Consider the following 18,185-nt stretch of genomic DNA (forward strand, 5'->3'; position numbering starts at 1 on the left):
AAATGATGTGGTTTTTTTCCTTAATTCAATTTGAACTATCACCATTTTATTTATTATGTCTTTCCAATTAAAATCACAATCTCATACACACACACACACACACACACACACACACACACACACACACACACACACACACACACACACACACACACACACACACACACACACACACACTGGTGTTGTTATGGTCCTTCTCTTTGTGCTGAAGTATTTTTATCTCGTCCTCAGGCCAGCACTGAACTTAATGGGAAGCGAAGGCTTGTCCACTATGGTTAATGTGTGTGTTTCTTTAGATGTGTGTGTGTGTGTGTGTGTGTGTGTGTGTGTGTGTGTTGTGTTTGGTGTGTGTGTGTGTTTGTCCTACTTGTTTACCATGCCCTCTCTCTCTCTGCTCCTCACACCCTCCAGCTCTGAATGCATTGGACTCATCACCACGACAATGGATGTGACATGCTGTGCTCTGATTGGCCGGGGGGATGTGCTGTACTTGTCTGCTCATCCAATCAGCATGCAGACAGGTTTTGAGAGGTGAGACTCACTTACACGAAACACATACATCACAGTGACGCAAAAAATAACTGTATTTTTCCAGAACCATATTTTTAACAGTCACGTTTATTCCCATAAATCCAGCTTTGAGATTTTTTTAAATCTTTTTTTTCGACACCATATAAGGAAATCTCAGTCGACGTCACCACAAATCTCCCATAATTCACTGACACTCCTCAGGCTAATCCTCCTACTGCGGAGACACTTGTTCTTTGAAATGTTACCCTTAAACTGTGCAACACCTGCACACCTGCTGATGTTCGTGATGAATGTGTGTGTGTGTGCTTGTGTGTGTGCTAACCTTGGATAGAGCTTCCTGGTTGTCCACTAAGCATCCGGCCTCCTCAGGCTTTCTGCACCGTCAGCGGGTCTCTCTTATCGAGGTCTCCAAAGAGCTGAAAGAGGAAGGTTGTTCAGTGACAGGAGATTCTCTAAAAGTGCTTCAATCTGAGGAATTGTACAAACTAATAATGATGGAAGTCTAACTTTGCCAAGGTCTTTGACTTTGACCTTTACCTTGATCTAATAAAACCCGCTGACTGTTTTACCTTGTTTTCCCCTGAAGAAGAGTTTTTGTGGTTTCCAGGAGGAGAGTGGACCTCTCATAGTCAGCAGTATGATCTGTGGACCGGATTTTAAATATGGTATGAGACAAAAAGATCTGCTGAAATAAACATCAGAAATGATTTGAAAAGGTCATAAGAAATGGGATATCATAGAGAGATATAAATAAACACCTGTTTGTGTTTGTTTTATATGAATACGATTCTGATTGATAGATTCTTCCGTCCATTACCCACATAAGAGTTTGGACATTTTGACTTGACTCTGACTAAGAGAGGAAATCTATGGCACATTTCAGATCCTAACACAGAAACACTTTTGTCTTTGTCTTTCTTGTTTTTTTCTGAAACGAAAACACATTTCTTTCATTATTTTGACAAATCCAGATTATTTCTCCTTCATGTTTATTTGAAGTGTACCCTGAACATGATAGTTAGTTACCGTTGGTCATTTTTTCCTGTACAGATGATCCTCAGAGTGGAATGATAATTACTTTTGGCATTACAACAGCTAGGGTTTTTATAGTTGTTTGTATGCTAATTGATCATTAATGATTGGATGTAAGAGTTGTCAGGTTTAGAATTTATACTAAAGACTGTAACAAAGAGGATCATGGGGGACGTTCAGAGTCACCTCAAGTGTACAGAAGCCCCATAATTCCCGGCGACCCTTCTTTATATTCATAATAGTCTCTTACAGCCCTGTGCTGCGTTTATGTCTGTATTTAGAGCCATTAACCCAACGTATGTCCCCTCTTCTCCCACACTCCTTCACTCTGCTGCTAATAGCCTGGATTAGCTGCTGCTTTAATAGACTCATCTATCTCCTCTGTTTATTCCCTCTCCCACACATACACACCCTTTCTCCTTCATCTCTCTCTGCTCATGGGCAATTACACAAACAAATGCAGTTTATTTCCCCCTCAGTCCGACTGGAAGGCAAATGAATGGATTTATCAGGCAGTTACGTTTTCAGCTTAAGGTCAGCTGTTGTGTTTCATTATCGCTGAGAAAAGGTGAAGTCACAGTGTCACTCCTTCAATTTGCACAGTACATTAGCCATGCAGATTTATGCAAATTCCTGCCACACAGTTTGGCTTCTGATTGGCCAGAGCTTCACGCCCCTGCAAGGCTAACTGGGGGTTTAAATCCAGAGCTGCATAGCTTGACAGGATGAGAAGATGGAGGCAGGGAGGAATGGATTTTTGTCGTCTGACTTTGTTGGGGTTGGTAATCGTCAGACATACGTAAGACACCCACAAGCAGTGATTCAGACAAAAACATGTAGGGGAAGCTTTGAGTCCTCGGAAGGGCACCCCAAGGTCACCCCTAGAACTTCCTAAGTATTCCTATCTTGTTTAAAAAAAAAATATGTCTGAAATATTCATCATTGGATTAAAAGATTTTTCTAAATCTTTTGAAATAAAACCTTTATCAATGGTCATTATTTTGATTTTCAATCAAACAAATTTCTGTACCTTTTTCTAGATTTAATCGAAAACCTGGTCACTAAATTAACTGACCAGGTGGAGGATGCAGGTGTGTGTGTGTGTGTGTTTGTGTGTCTACATGCTGTTTATTGATCATCTGCCATTTTCCTAAAGCAGCATGTAAAGCGTAGAGTCAAACAGGATCACACCCGGATACACTCGTTGCTTTATAAATGATGTTTGACGTAGAGTTACTGTAAATGCAGCTCACGATTGCCGCTTCAACTCTCAACAGTCACCCACCTACCTCCCCCAGCAACCCACCCCTACGTCCCCTACTCCTCCCCCATGTGTCGCCCTCTCACTCCTCGTCTCCCTCTGTCGTGTTTTCCTTTTGCTTGATTCCCTGAGGGGAGGAAAATTCCTCTTATCAGCCCCAACCAGACACAGCTCCACAGTGTGTGTGTGTGTGTGTGTGTGTGTGTGTGTGTGTGTGTGTGTGTGTGTGTGTGTGTGTGTGTGTGTGTGTGTGTGGATAATCCCCTGCCTCTCTTTCATTGGCTCAGCACAAAACACAGTTTTTTGGTGGAGCTGATGACTTGGGGTTTATTTTAGAAGCGGCAGCGTTTTAAAGGTTTCGTCCTTTGATTACGACGAGAAACATCTTAGAGTGGCATTTTCAAAAATTTAATTATACACTCTTTACTCTTAATCAGTTTGTACTTGCATCCAATATTTTAGAGCACCAATGTGTGTGCCTTTGTGTGTGTGTTTGTGTTTGTATACATTGAGTCACTGAGCTTGTCATAGAGCGTTAGTGTCCGCTTAGAGAATCTGCTTTCCTCATACATATTTGTGATTCCCTCCATTGTGTGTGTTTCTGTGTGTGTGTTTCCTATCCTCCATGTGCACATGTTCATGAACACCCGTCACTTCATCACATAAAGTCAATATCCATTGGTTGCAGAAGCAGAGAAGGTTTTTGATTCATTCAGAGCCTCATCCATGATCACATGATGCTTGCGTGAGTGTGTGTGAGTCTGTGTGTGTGCGTGTGTGTGTGTGTGTGTGTGTGTGTGTGTGTGTGTGTGTGTGTGTGTGTGTGTGTGTGTGTGTGTGTGTTTGGGTGCAGCCAAAATTGAGTAGAATGAAAACTCTCTTCAATGTGGTTGCCATAGTAACCAGCAATTCGCCGCATCTGGCAAATTATAGGTTTGTGTTGAAGGGCGAGAGGGTGTGTGCCTACGTGTATGTATGTGTGTTTGTGTGTTTGTGTGTGTGTGTGTGTGTGTGTGTGTGTCTGTGTGTGTGTGTGTGTGTGTGTGCATGCGTGCGTGCGTGCGAGTGTGTGTGTGTGGGATTGTAGGAAAGTGTGGACTCCATTTGCATACAAAATCTGATGTTCAGGTGAAAACAAAGAGCAGAAAATGGATGATCGATTATTATTTTTGCAGCCTATTGATTTGCATTAAGACAGCTGTCAAAGTCTGGCACACACACACACACACACACACACACACCAAACACAGACACACACACACACACACACACACACACACACACACACACACTAAAACAAAGAAACACACACAACCTGGATGATGAATTCTGATTATTAGGCTGTAAAACTGTTGAGTCGTTTTTAGGGCTTTCAGATGGCAGAAAAGAGTGAGAGTGTTTCTTCAGGTGACCTTGCAATGACCTCTGATCTGCATTAAGTTATGAAGAAAGAAGAGTCCGTGTTGATCCGTTCACATAGAGAGAATGTTACAGACATACAGAGATGTTGGGAGTCACGCGAAGGTCGTCCTCACTGTGACATCAGCTGCCTTTTAGAAAGAGGAAGCCCAAGTCATGAGCAGCATGCAACAACACTGTGCCATTCATAATCATAATGTATTGGAGTGCATCTCATACATTTGATTTTGAATGAATTTTGTTTTATCTCCACAAACTGGTTTCATTGATGGAATCACCTCCATGTTTTCACATGGGCTGTCTGTCCTGTCAAAGATCAAAATCTTTTCAATGTAAATATGGAGACCTCAGGAAGAGTAGCTACTGTTGAACACAGAAGCTAATGGAGATCTTTATGAACAAACAAACAAACTTCAGATCGCAGTTTACTCAAAAGATGCACAACAGATTTGAACTCCTTAAGTTGCAACAACAACGTTGATGTGGATGTTTGTACCGTATAGAAAGATACCAAGAATTTCACATGTGCAAAACATGTACTCAAATGCCAAATACAACAAAGCCACGTATGCTGGAAATGCACTACATTATTTTGAAACATTGGATTTTCATGTTTTTTTTTTCGTGGTATACCTACAAATCTGAGACAGTACCTGCATGACATGAGCGAGACATCAGGAACTTTTACAGGTGGCAAACGGGAGATCAGCCCTGCTTCTCGGCTGCAGGCGAGTCTCTATAAATCACTCGGGTAAACGGTCTGTGTTTAAGGTTTAACACTCCCTATTAGAGAGTCATGTATGGCTGTCAGCATGCTGTTCACTGGGAACATTAAGCTATTTATAAAAACACATCTGTATTACAGTGTGAGCATGCTCCACCGCAGAGATGATGGAAACCCTGTGTGAACCAGACTTTGACATCTTTATTCTTTTTTACTGTACTTTCAATTAAGTGAGCAGGAGGAAGAGGAATTGGGAGCTGTCATGAAAGAGAGCGGGAAGAAAAGAGCAAGCCGAGGGAAGAAATGAGAAGCAAAAGGCAGATGTGAGATGGACAGCAGATAGAGGAGAGATGGAGAAGAAGAGGAAAATAGAGGAAGAAGAAGGTGAATGATAGATGGATGTGTGTTTGTGTGTGTGAGCAGAGAGAGCGAGGTGTGTGAGGGCACCATTAAAGCCTTGTACTATAAATCTCTGACAGTACGTGTGTGTGTGGAGATAACGGAGGGATGTCTCTTTCCATTCGGGCTGTGTCAGGATGATGTATGCGTCCCTTTCTTCCTCCCTGTGAAATATTAGAGGAGGGCCGTGTGTGTGTGATCTCAGCCCGCATGTGGCCGACATGTTTGGTAATTCCTCACCTCTTATCTACTCTCACATGAGGTATTGTAGGTGGGAGACTTGTGGCCGCCTGGGAAAAGAGGCGAAATTACCCAGAAACACACTCACACGAGCACAAACGACCAGAAAAACATTCAAAAATAAAAGAAAGGAGGGCAGAAACAGGCAACAGCTGACAGTGACAGCTTTCTTGATCGAGGGCTACGCACCTGACAGGTGAGATTGATCACATAATGGCGAGCACATTTCAGCGCTCCGCTCTTCATTTAGCCGACAGCGTTTTCTTTATGGCACCTTGTGTTATGGTATCATAATCATGCCAGGGTTGCAGGAGCGCCCGAGGAATAAATCTTCATAATCTCCCCCCTCACCTCACCGGAGGAAGATGCAGCCGAACTGTTGCCACCGCACGCTCGGGCCTCTCCATCTTCACCGTGAGGTTTCAGATGGCTGCTTCAACTGTCACTCAAATTGCCTCATCGTTCACCTGCATCATGGGCAGAGAGAGAGACTGAAAGACATAGGCCATATTCACACGGCATCCATGTTCCTGGGACATCGTGCGTAGGCTGGGAGGCTCAAATGTCGTGATTTTTAACAGCTATGATAGAGCTTGTGAGTCCAATAAATTGAGTATTTGATGGAAACTTTCAATTTCAATGAACTTATTTGATCAGCATCTGAAAAACAGGGACGGTAGTGAATTTGGAGATGTGGCCATGTTTCATTTTAAAACATCTAAGGTCATTTTTCAGCTAACTTTGGAACATCAATAAACCTTTATTCTGCTGTAACAACTGCTCTTCTAAAGTCTTTGAGCTTGCCCTTTTGTGCTCCATTCCCTGGTCACCTGACTCCTTGTCTTTTTTTTCTGTTCTGTTCAAACATTTCATCTCACTTTACATTCCAGTCCAAATTGTTTCAATCACTTAGTGTCTTTTTTTGTATTTGACCTTATTTCATGGTCATTCCACCATTGTTTTTTTATATTAATCCATCAGCTATTTCTGCAATCGTTTTTTTCTGTTTTGTAAATTTCATTGTTTTAAATAAAGGGACAAAAAAAGGTCAATATCTTATGAGTAAATAAAAAAGCTAGCTGTGCATTCGCCACTTCCTCTATCAACCTTAGGAAGTGGCAGGAAGCTAACATTAGCATTTGGAAGTGTTACACATTACAACAGGAAATGATGCATTAATTGCAGAATGCATTAAGTCCTTGGTAACATTATGTTAGGATGCTATAGATTACTTCCCAGCTACAGCAATGTAAGCTAGGAAGTGTTTGCTAATGTAAGCTGTTGTCTAACAGATGCCAACCGATCATCAAATATGTTGCATCACTGAATCAAGTTCCTGGTCTGGTCTATTATTATTTTCCAAACCTCCTAAAACTGCTGATATAGGTGCTGATTAAGAAAATCTGAAATCTTTGTATATCAAAAATTAATATTTGTGGATCTCTGTTAGATCGGGATACTGAAGGATCCTGTCTATACCCTTACATGGCACCTTCAGACCCTTAAACCATAATTTGGCACTTTTGAAGGGCTCACACTTTATATATGAATATGTGTGTTATCCTCTTTTATTTTCATACTGAGCTAACTTTAAATATTTTTAACTACCAAGTAAAGAATGCCTGACCCAGGTCTGTCATTTTGCTGCAAAGGGTTTTTTCTTTCAATTGTCCTTTCAAACTAATGTATCTTTTTTTTTTTAACTCTGGAAAGGTCCCTTCATAAAGTGAGCGGCTGTCTGCTGTCTCATGGAAAGATCTCCTCTATGGATGGACGGCCAACAGAAACAACCTCGGCACAAACTATAATAAGAAAAAGACTGAAAAGTAGGAAGCAGTTGGATGGAATGAAAGAAAGAGGTGAGAAAGGAAACAAATCTTTGAAATGGGGGAATGTGAGTTGACTGAGGGGGAGACTGAGATGGAGCGAGGACAGAAAATGAAGAAAAACAGAGCTGATGAGTGAGGAAATGATGAATGAGCTCAAGGAGAGACAGATGGGCTGACTCCATCACTGAGCTGTGTGGCAGAGAAAAAGGAGTGAAAGAGAAAAGAGTGCTTACCAAGTCAAGTCAAGATACTGATGATGATACACACACACACACACACACACACACACACACACACACACACACACACACACACACACACACACACACACACACACACACACACACACACACACACACACACACACACACACACACACACACACACACACACACACACACACACACACACACACACACACACACACACAGTGCCCAGAGGCAGGAGTCATCCTCTTAAACACATTTCATTAAAAGCAAAGCATGTGTAATGATATAAAGATTAGCAGTGAGACCCTTTGGCTGCTGGTACGAGAACTCAAACAAGTGAGTGATTTAATAGAACTAATGAAAACAACTGATGTGTCACTACAGCGTGTGTCACTACTCCGTGTTTGTGTGTATCAAATCAGTATAGGGGAGACCGGGGTTGGTTGTCACTCTTTTTTACTTTGTCAATATTAACCCATGTTTGTTGCCTTATCACCCTGATTTTGTGACAGCTTTTTCAAAAAGGTGGTAATGCACGTTGCTATATGTTGTTTTTTTCCCCTGTGCGACACATTACATATGTACACTAAGCAACTGGGACGAAGGCTCAAATAAAATGGTGATTTACAGTAATGAAACTTAAGTAAATTGCCATAAAAAAGGTCATTTCTCATTGCACATGCTCATTTTACAGTAATTCCGTCCAAATGCGCAAATAGCAAAACATACCTTCTTACTGTTGTTTTACTCGTTATTCCTGACGCTGTAGCTTTAAATCACTAATATGATAATGTGGGTTATATCCGCACTGTGCAGTACAGGAGCCTTGTTAGAGAGCTAAGCTGTCTGTTTCACAGCACAGACAAAAACAGACATGGTAGATCTAAGCGGCAATGTCTGTTGTCTGAAGCCAATGTGGAAGAGCAAAAAACTGCAGTTCTTCCAGTGCCTGCTGGAGACTGGCTCCAAGAGACCGGGAAAAACCTCTGCCATCAGTGTGTGAATGGGTAGGTTTGTACTGAGGTGTAGAAAGCGCTTTAAGTCGTCAGCTATAGGAACACGCAATACAAGCTCTAATCCATTCTGTTTACCAATTACACACTGTATGTTTTTTTTTCTTTTATAGCTCATCTGTTTTGATTTTAAAAGGTTTAAAAGGTCCATTTCCAAAGATAACACCTTTTTATCCCTTAATCTCAACTTTTATCTCAAAAGTTGAATGTATTTTCTTACAATTCAATCTATGTATCTCATAATTTCCAAACTTTTCTCTGATGTTTTGATATTCTCAACAGTCTGCTTTTTTATTTTGGAATTTTGTACTTAACTGTGATCTCATAATATGACGTTATATCTCATGTGCATGTTTAAAATTAAGGAGATACACATCATAAAGGCTATATTTTTAACTTTAGTCTTAGTCCTGGCTAAAAGGGGCGTCCATATGTTGCTTCTTTTTTCAGTTTTGTTTAAACTCTGTTTGTGAGCTGCTGTCATTAGTTGAATTGAATTTGTTTTGTTTTTTGACTCTGGTGTGTTCGGACCTCAAAGAACTTCTCGCCTCTTTACGTGTAAGGCTAACTAGGATCTTAACAAATGAGAGAAAATGGTGACGTTTCAAAGAGAAGCTTCTCCGTGGACGACCTTGAATTTGCAGATTTATTGACACAGTTTTGGATTTCAAACACTGACAGCCACATGGTGGAGCAGCTTGGTAATTAGGTCTTTGTTTCTCTGTTTTGATTTGTGATGGTTACATCACACAATTTAATTAGCCCCACTTGGCCATCGTACAGGAAAAGTAGAAATTTGTCCAACAGATAAATCAATACATGTGACACCTCAAATGCCCTGTTATGTACTCTGACTGTGACGTCAGCACCTGCCTTATGCTGTCTGTCTGTCTCTGATGACTTTCTCTGTTTCTTGATATCTCTTTTCTCCCTCTCCCTTTACATCTCTCTCTCTCTTCAATTTTTTTTGACTGTCTCTCTCTCTCTCTCTCTTACGCGCTCTCTCTTTTATGTCTGTCTCTCCCTGTCTTCTTCTCTCCCCACATCTTTCTCTCTTTTTTTCATCTCTCCATCTCATCTTTTTCTCTGTATGTTATACAAGAAAAACATATCCATCCGTACTCTCACACACAAGCACACACCCCCACACACTCACATACGACCATAATTGAGCAATTATCCTCTCCAGGTCCGATCTGCTCCTCTGATTGTAATTTGCATTTATTATTAGCCTCCAGCCTGCCAGAGCCTGCGAGGCATGAGGACGCTAATACACAGCCACTGATGGACCTGCGCAGATGCTTCATGAACACATGAGCACGAGGACACAAAAACGCAACAACGACAAACTTATGGAGAGGAGAGAACACACGCCCACGTCTGTGATGAAGTCATTATGACAGCCCGACGCTGCTTCGTTTTGTTAACGCTGATCCCTGTTAACGATGCTGCGCTGGGAACAGTATGTTCAGCGGCGTTCAATCACAGAAACACACGCCTGACGCACGACGTTGTGATGTCCTGAAGCTCTGTGATGTGTCTCCCTGTCCTCTGTCCCGCACTGTGACGGCCTCAGGGCTCATCATATGGAAATTTGTGAGGAGCAGAGTCTCTCAAGAGCACACACAACCCAACAGCAAACTACACACACACGCACACACACATAGATGGGCTCACACATACACACAGAGAGTGAGCAGAGGATCACTGGAGTGTGAAATGATTCTGTTATCATGTCGTCTGTGTGGAATATATTTTCCCATCCAGCCTCTCTGGCAGGTGTGCCTGATGGGCTGCGGGTGCAGCTTGTGTAGTGTGTGTGTGTGTGTGTGTGTGTGTTTTCATTTTGTGGCTCTCTCCCCGTCCGTCTGGTGTTAGGCGGGTGGAGTTGGGTCTCCATAAAAACAAGGTGACAGTGTCAGAGCAGCTTTTGCAGCTTTTGCAAGTCTCACCTTGGAGTTTGACATTCAGTCAACAGATTCAGTTAAGGGAAGAATCTTTATTTGTCTATTTATTGTAATCTGTAGTTTCAACCCGTTTTACTGAACACAGTCTTGATTTTAGCTATGTAATTCGAAAGCCTATAACGTCAACATTTTCCTCCAAAGTTACAACAGTCTGTGTAATTTCACAAGAGGGATTTTAGTATTTTCTATGTTTTTGTATTGACTGTTTTCATGGTTTGAAGTGGGCGGGGCTTAATGAGTCATGTGGCTTATAGCCTACAATTAGTGTTTCCCCTAGGTTTACAGCGTTGGGGGGGGGGGCAAGCTGGGACAAGTTACCTTGTTAATTCTGTTAATTTTTCTTATGAAACAAGGAAGAATGTATCTGGTTGACTGTACGTGAAGTGCACATATCAATGAATACAGGATCAATGGGACCTTAAATTAGTTGGAATGGTGCTGACTAAAATTGTTAAATTAAAACAAACCGCATATATAATGTAGTCATCTCTGTTTTGGAAATGACTTGACTCCACACAATAAGACTCAGATGGCTTACGTTGATGAAAGTTTATAAATAAGAAGAATACTCATGAGGAGACATGATTCAACATCACACTTCTGTACTCGTGTCTTGCTCAATCACATCTGCCCAACTTTTCAAAAGGCATCGCATATATCCTAAAAGACATTACCATTATCAGGTTGGTGTCACATTGACCCACCTAGACTAATCTGTGACATCAGTTACACTGGAGCAGACAATAAGTCTACCAAACATCCTTACAGATATCAGGAAGAACAGTTGACACTCTCGAGTACTCGCTGTACTTGGTGTTCTAATAACAGCTGAACTCTGTCAGGTCTGACTGACACTAGAGAACAGTGAATAAACATAATGACGTCTGTACATTATAATCTAAATAACTACAGAAATTCCACCACAATCTCGAAGTTGAGAGAAATGTCACAGGAAACATGAATTCTGTGCAACTGAAGTCTTAAGGTCAAATGTTGTACTGAAAAAAATACAATTAGAAAAGGCAAACTTTCGGATAAGATCAGATCCTCTCCTTTTTATATTGTTGTGAAAAACAGTCTGCATAGAAGCATGCCCACACTTACTCAAAACACACATTTGTGTCATTTTGCTCTGCTTGAGAAGGAGGACTCAGTCTGAGAACGTTCACTGCATTGCCTAATTGCTGTGTATTCCCGTATGTGACTGTGTCGAAAAAGTGGGAGGTTAAGAGAAGACATGCACATTTAACAGCCCAAACTAACCTGAGCTTCCTAAACAGTCCTTCAAACTCTGTCAGCACAAAAACACGCCTGTCAGTCAGGAGCTTATTTGTTCTCTGTGGAAAGTCTTCAGCCTGACAGTCTGACCGTCAGTTTAAATCTCCCTGAGTTTAAAAGACAGCCGTGAAACAATAAGTGCTGAGGGGAACCTATTACCCAGACACACACACACACACGCACGCACGCACACACACACACACACACACACGCACACGCACACACACACACACACACACACACACACACACACACACACACACACACACTAATGCAGATTCCAGACTGAAGGCAGCTCATTCGATGCATGCACAGCTAATGTAGCAGTAACAGCTACTTATTGGATGAAATATGGCCGACATGGAGGGTGGGCAGAGGCACTTAAGCTCTGTGCAAGAAGGGCTTTGAAGAAAAGCCATTCAAACCTTTTTTTTTTTCTGAGCTTAAGTGCTGCATTATGATACATGACCCTTTTTTGTGCATTTTTTCTTTCAAAGGACAAACAGGTCTACACTGAAGTTACAAACTGAAGGGGAAATAGGAAGCATAATACTGACAAATATCATGTTAATTTTCAAATGACACATTATTACACGTTTGAAAAAAAAAAACTTTACTATATAGCCTAATGGGATAATTAAAAGTTAAACAGCCCATGGCCATGAGAACAGAAACACATTATTATCTTTATAAAAAGAAAATATACCGAACTCTATCAATGCTTCAATAAGCTGACAAGATGACCATATCCTTAAATTCAATTAATTTAAATAAGTTTTTTTCAAGCACACAATTCCGGCAGCACTTGAAGGCATCACGGACTCAGCGTTCTTCTGTTGCTATGGTCACGACCGTAAACTTACATGGTACAGTCGTCTGGTCGCTTCTAGCTTTTGTTATCTTATTATCAAACGAGACAACCTCGTTTTAAAGCACAGTGGAGTTTTATAGGTGCTTTAACTCTAATCTGAGGTTGCAATTTCTTCATATTCCACCATGAGCAGGTGAGCAGCGGTTAGTTTACTAGGAGATAAGTAAACATGAGTTCAGGATGCTAACAGTTACAATGTATTTAGCCGCCTGTTAATCTAAGCTACACAACAAGCTAATGACGGAGTATCTATTATATCAGCAAACCAATTGAATTCATATATACTTAAAGACTGAAAAGCTCAAATAGTTAAATAGTCTAAAAAGGAATACTGTAAGAATAAGGTCACACTTTGTAAACCTGTTAAAATGTGAATGGAGCCTCACTAATAAATAGTGCTGTTATTTCCTGTGAAGGTTAGAGTGTTTGGGGAAGTCCTTCACTGGTTCACAGAAGAAGGTAAAATAAAAATCATTTTTAAATTTTATTTCTGATTTCTTTGATGTAAATGCATTATCCATGTATGCACTTTTCAACTTGATGTTTCCCCGTTGACATTTAATATATTTTTTTCCCCATCTCTACTACCTGGATGTAGTCAGCAGAAGTCACCTCTTCTCATAATGAGAAGCCCAAAAACATTGGTAAGAAGCTATTAAGACTCCAAGTCAGTATTGAAAACATCATATTCAGACAAATTATCCAATTATGTGATTTAATTTCTTATGTTGCTTGTTTAATATCAAGGAAATATTATGATTACATTCTAGACAAAGTTGGGGGGAAGGCAGGCCCTGATAAACTTTGGTAAGTAAAGTCATATCAGAGAAAATATTAATTTCTTTAATAACACAACATGGACAACAAACTTTTTGTATCCTTAATTTGACTTCTTTCATCAAGCAGGAGTCCTCCTGCTCCACCTTGTTCTGTGCAGGTGAGAATTTTGAGATAAACGTCTTCAAAACTAGAATGAAAGAAACACGGTTTGATGTAGTACTGTATTCATTTTCTCTGTTCTTAAGGTTTCTCGCCACAAAGGTCAAAAATCTGAGTTGCCAAGTGGGGACATGCTGAATGAAGACGGTATGTGGTGGTGAAAGGAAAACGAATCTCACTTATACTCTTTCACTTAGTGATATACTGCATATTCTGCAAGGGAACATCTGTTTCTTAATATGAAGACATGGAAAGAAGTCTCAGAATACGAATATGCAATGCAAATCATAAGGAATGTTACACTTGTCCTAACATGATAAGAGTCACATCCTTTCATAGATGTCAACTGCTCCATACATATACATGATTGTGCTTGTTCATTAGAATCTTTAAACAAAAAACACATTGTCTTGGGGTATTACCACACCTTACCTGTTTGGTTTCGTTAAAACGACATCGAGTCCTTTGCCAAGCCTTGTTTGGACCGTTGTTCTTTTTTTTAGGACTGGAATGCAGTTCGTTTGTAGTAAGAACATGAACCATCCTCGATCCGACCTGACTAAAAGAAGCATTCGGCTTTTAAGGATTACACCAGCTACAGTAACCAGGACCCTCTCTATTCATCATTGCTGAACATGTATTAAAGACCACAGACACACCTGACACATCTTCAGAGGTTGGTGGATGAGCAGGTCATGGTTCAGGAGGATTATCGTGGGCCTTCTCCTGAACTGTCTTGATAAGCGCCTTCGAAGACTCCAGCACATCAACATATTCATTTGGAGCCACAGTTGTGCTTCATTTTTAAACTGTAACTTTTGCCTACAGTGATGAATGAATTTGAAATGTACTTATTATAGTAGGATAAGCACCATGAGGTGTATCACCTCCTTTTCAAGGGGGTCCCAAACAGACATTTACAAAGACAAGAGTACAACAAAGACAAAACATAACACAGAACAGACAAAACAGGCAAAAAAAATACAAACAACAAAAAACAACAGCAACAACAACAAATCGAGGGACAACACAAAGACAATAAATACAACACTAAACTACAACTCCAGACTAGATACCTTAGAGGAGAGAGGCTCAGTCTATACACAGAGAAAAATAAACATTAACAGTGTTGACGTTACTGAAAACATACACAATCAGTTTGAAGACGAGAAAACAAAACATTTTTAAATAAGTGCTTTTTAAAAGCTTTTTTACCAACTTCCTCAGAAACAAAGGGAAAACTGATGACCAAAGCCAACATCAATCAGTGTAGACTGTGTAGTTGTCTGTCTATTTTGAAATTGGAAAGTGTCTTTGGAGCTTTGGGTTCAGCCAGGCAGGAGTCTTGGTTTTCTTTGGGGATTTTTTTTCTTCTTTGAATTAGTTAGACAACATTCTTCTTGTGCGTGACACATTTTGCTCAGCTTGTAATTGTCTGTGTTTAAACACATACCAAATATGAGGTAATTGTGCAACATGATTTGGACCAGTGCAAACAAACTAGGTGTGAAACACCTTGACTCGCAAAGAAAGAACAGAACTGTGAAGCTATAGAAGATATAGGCCTGGTAAACCAACTGGAATTTCAGGGTTCAAGAAAAAGCACAGCAGGCCACAGTGTTTTTCCATATCTAAAAATGGAAGACTTAAAAACAGCACAGAACACAGTCTCAACACAAACAGGTAGGTTGTTATTGACAAACACGAAAGAAAGAAAAAGAAACACGAAGGAGGGAATGAGTTTTATTTGCTGTTGACAGTAACAGTGATCATGATTATAATGGTTGACAGGAAGAAGGCGACATGATGTCCGCCCTGAAGTCAAGCATCATCAAGCTAATGAGGGGGAAGAGGGTGACGAGGATGAAGACATTAAGGTGCCAGTGGAGCTGAAAATGGAGGTAAAGTGACCCATCACTGTCAGTGTTTCCACACTACATGATCTGTTGAGAAAAGGCTTTAAAGCAACATTTTGTTTCCTATCGACCCATAAATATCCCATGCATTCTTACCTTTTGTCAATTCTGCCTTCAGCATTGTATGAGAGGTATTAAGGATGCAATAAAGGGTGGCAGCAAGCATATTTAAATATTCTGTATTAATGTGATGAATTGACATTAAAGAGTAAATGTTTGTTTCAGTTCCTCAGAGCTGTGATAAAGCGAGACTTAAAGCTGGCCTGTAAACTGTGTCAGATGAGTGAGTATCCTGCATCTGTCTCCTGTGTGTGTGTGTGTGTGTGTGTGTGTGTGTCAGTCAATAAATCAGCCAACGGTGTCTCTTCCCTCCTCAATCCAGTTCTCATCTATGAACCAGAAAACCCAGAGGCCTCCAACTTTCTCCCACTGATCAAGAAGAAGCTGCTTGAAGGTGAGAGTTCCTACATTTGTAAACAAACACCAAAAAAAAACATGAATGTGTATCATTAATTCTCCCATCAGAGCAAGAGGCTAAGCAGAGCAGCGAGGAAGACGATGATGATGATGATGATGACTCCGATGACTCTGGGAGTGACGAGGAGTTGTCTCACAGCTCCAGCGGCTCCTCGCCCTCAGATGATGACGATGATGATAGCGAAGAAAAGCAGGTGCACAGACACAAACGGTGTCCTTCTGAAAATGATACATAAATCTGTTGAACAAAATTGAGCAGTCCTATTCCGTTAATTTACATCAGCATCTTTTCCGATGGCATCGTGTTAGTTTTGAAAGACGATGCGTCACTCTCTGGACCAGCTCACTCTGCTCGGTTCAAACCAACGCTTTCCTCCGTCGGATGACAGTTCATTATTTAACAAAAACACGCGACAATAACTCAAAGACTTTAATAATAACCTTTTAAAAGACCTTTTAATAAGGCAGTTTTTTTCTTACCACTGTAACTTTTGCTGCTTTGCTAAAGTGCTCATGATGGATAGGTGGGGTCTTTGTAACATAGCAATAAGTAAGGTCTTTTACCTGCTCTTTTGTAATGTTAACAGACAAAGAGTAAGGTATTTTACCTGCTCTTTGTAAGGTGTCTTGAGATAACACTTGTTATGAGTTGACGCTATACAAAATAAATTGAATTGAATTGAATTGAATTAAGACTTTATTAGTTACAGTCTTCCGACAATGAAGACATACCGGTAAATCACCAGTAAAAGTACTGAACATGCCCGAGGCTTAAACCAGTGGTTAAACCAGTAGTCAGACCTTGACCTTGTGTGTCTCAGATCAAGGTCAGCATTGTGAGCTGTGGGGTGCTTGTGGAGCATTGGTTAGTGTGCGCGCCCCATTAATGGAGGCTATAGTCTTCCAAGCGGGCGGCCCAGGTTCAAATCCAGCCTGTGGCTTCTTTCCTGCATTTCATTCCCCACTCTCTCTCTCCCTTATTTCCAACTCTAGCCACTGTCCTATCTCTCCATTAAAGCCACAAAAAGCCCAAAATAAATCTAAAAAAAAAAAAAAAAAAAAAGCATTGTGATCTGTGGTATCTAAACCGTCATCATAGGTAGCGGGATGTTAGGATAAATTTAGTCTTTGATACTCAGACTGTCACCTTCTGCTGTTCAACTGGCCTGAAAGTGATCAAAGGACACTAAATAAACTGCTCCAAAAACACTGCTCCGACACTTCCATCACAGCTCAGTGGTGTTATTGTTGCAATACACAATAATGTATACGTCTATATATTGTATGTCGACATATACTGCAACGTTTGCTTCAAAGTATTCATTTATTTTCTTTCTGCATTGTATTGTAAAAACAAATCTTCTTTATTTTATCTGTATTAATGTTTTTATTTTGCACTCCTTTAACTCAAAATAGAAAAAAGCCCTTTGCATATCCAGTTCATAGGACAGCTGCGTAGGAGAGCAATGTGTCCATCACCTTTAAGCTCTCCCTTAACTCTACTCCTCACATGCCTATATTCTGTAAACATTTTCTGCATATAACCATACAACATCAATCTCCCGACACTATAACTCTCAACTGGAAACCTTGTTATATGTATTCTAAGTGTGTCACCGTATTGCCTTTGTTTTCTACGTATTTTTCTTATTTTCTCTTTGTTATTTCTTCTTGTTTGTCATTTATGTCACTGGTTTGTCATCTCACCAATAAAATAAATCCATCAGTCAGTGACATATCAGATTCTGATGAACGAATAATTGAAGATGAAGATCTTCTGTGAGTTGTATAGTTTGTTGAGAACAATATGATAGTGTGACCGTCAATGGAAACAAAAATCATCAGCCATTGAGGGCTGGATTCATAATCACACCAAAAATCAAAGTAAAAATTTAAAATCAGGCGGATCCCACTTGCCAAAGATCTCGAAGGGATGAATCTTTGTCCAAGTGAATGAGGTAGAGAACCACTGGACGCTTACATGGACATGAGTATACCGGTTTGGATCGGGCTTTAAATATCCTGTTTTTGTGTTGTGGATGTAAACATCTTAACCGGATGTCAGAAACTGGGATAATAC

General features: G+C 40.4%; 1 protein-coding gene across 3 annotated transcripts; it reads left to right on the plus strand.

The window, feature by feature from the left end:
* Window positions 1-12,467: 12,467 nt before the first annotated feature.
* Window positions 12,468-17,835, plus strand: erich2 (glutamate-rich 2). Of its 3 annotated transcripts, none has more exons than XM_065953800.1 (10): window positions 12,468-12,906; window positions 13,190-13,232; window positions 13,372-13,417; window positions 13,544-13,580; window positions 13,677-13,710; window positions 13,799-13,859; window positions 15,504-15,613; window positions 15,854-15,911; window positions 15,981-16,082; window positions 16,154-17,835. In XM_065953800.1, the coding sequence occupies exons 1-10, from the start codon at window positions 12,899-12,901 to the stop codon at window positions 16,339-16,341; spliced, it is 687 nt and encodes a 228-aa protein (XP_065809872.1). In that variant the 5' UTR covers window positions 12,468-12,898; the 3' UTR covers window positions 16,342-17,835. The 3 variants fall into 3 exon arrangements, with proteins under 3 accessions (XP_065809872.1, XP_065809873.1, XP_065809874.1); XM_065953801.1 differs by having other exon boundaries at window positions 12,472-12,906; window positions 13,680-13,710; XM_065953802.1 differs by having other exon boundaries at window positions 12,479-12,906; window positions 16,011-16,082.
* Window positions 17,836-18,185: the final 350 nt, after the last annotated feature.

This window comes from Labrus bergylta, chromosome 4, assembly GCF_963930695.1.
Source record: "Labrus bergylta chromosome 4, fLabBer1.1, whole genome shotgun sequence".
Lineage (NCBI taxonomy): Eukaryota > Metazoa > Chordata > Actinopteri > Labriformes > Labridae > Labrus > Labrus bergylta.

Bases quoted from the DNA above. Each gene is read 5' to 3' on its own strand.
- erich2 (XM_065953800.1), top strand. The intron at 13,233-13,371 runs GTAAAATAAAAA...ACCTGGATGTAG, and splicing joins TCACTGGTTCACAGAAGAAG to TCAGCAGAAGTCACCTCTTC. The intron at 13,418-13,543 runs GTAAGAAGCTAT...ATTACATTCTAG, and splicing joins TGAGAAGCCCAAAAACATTG to ACAAAGTTGGGGGGAAGGCA.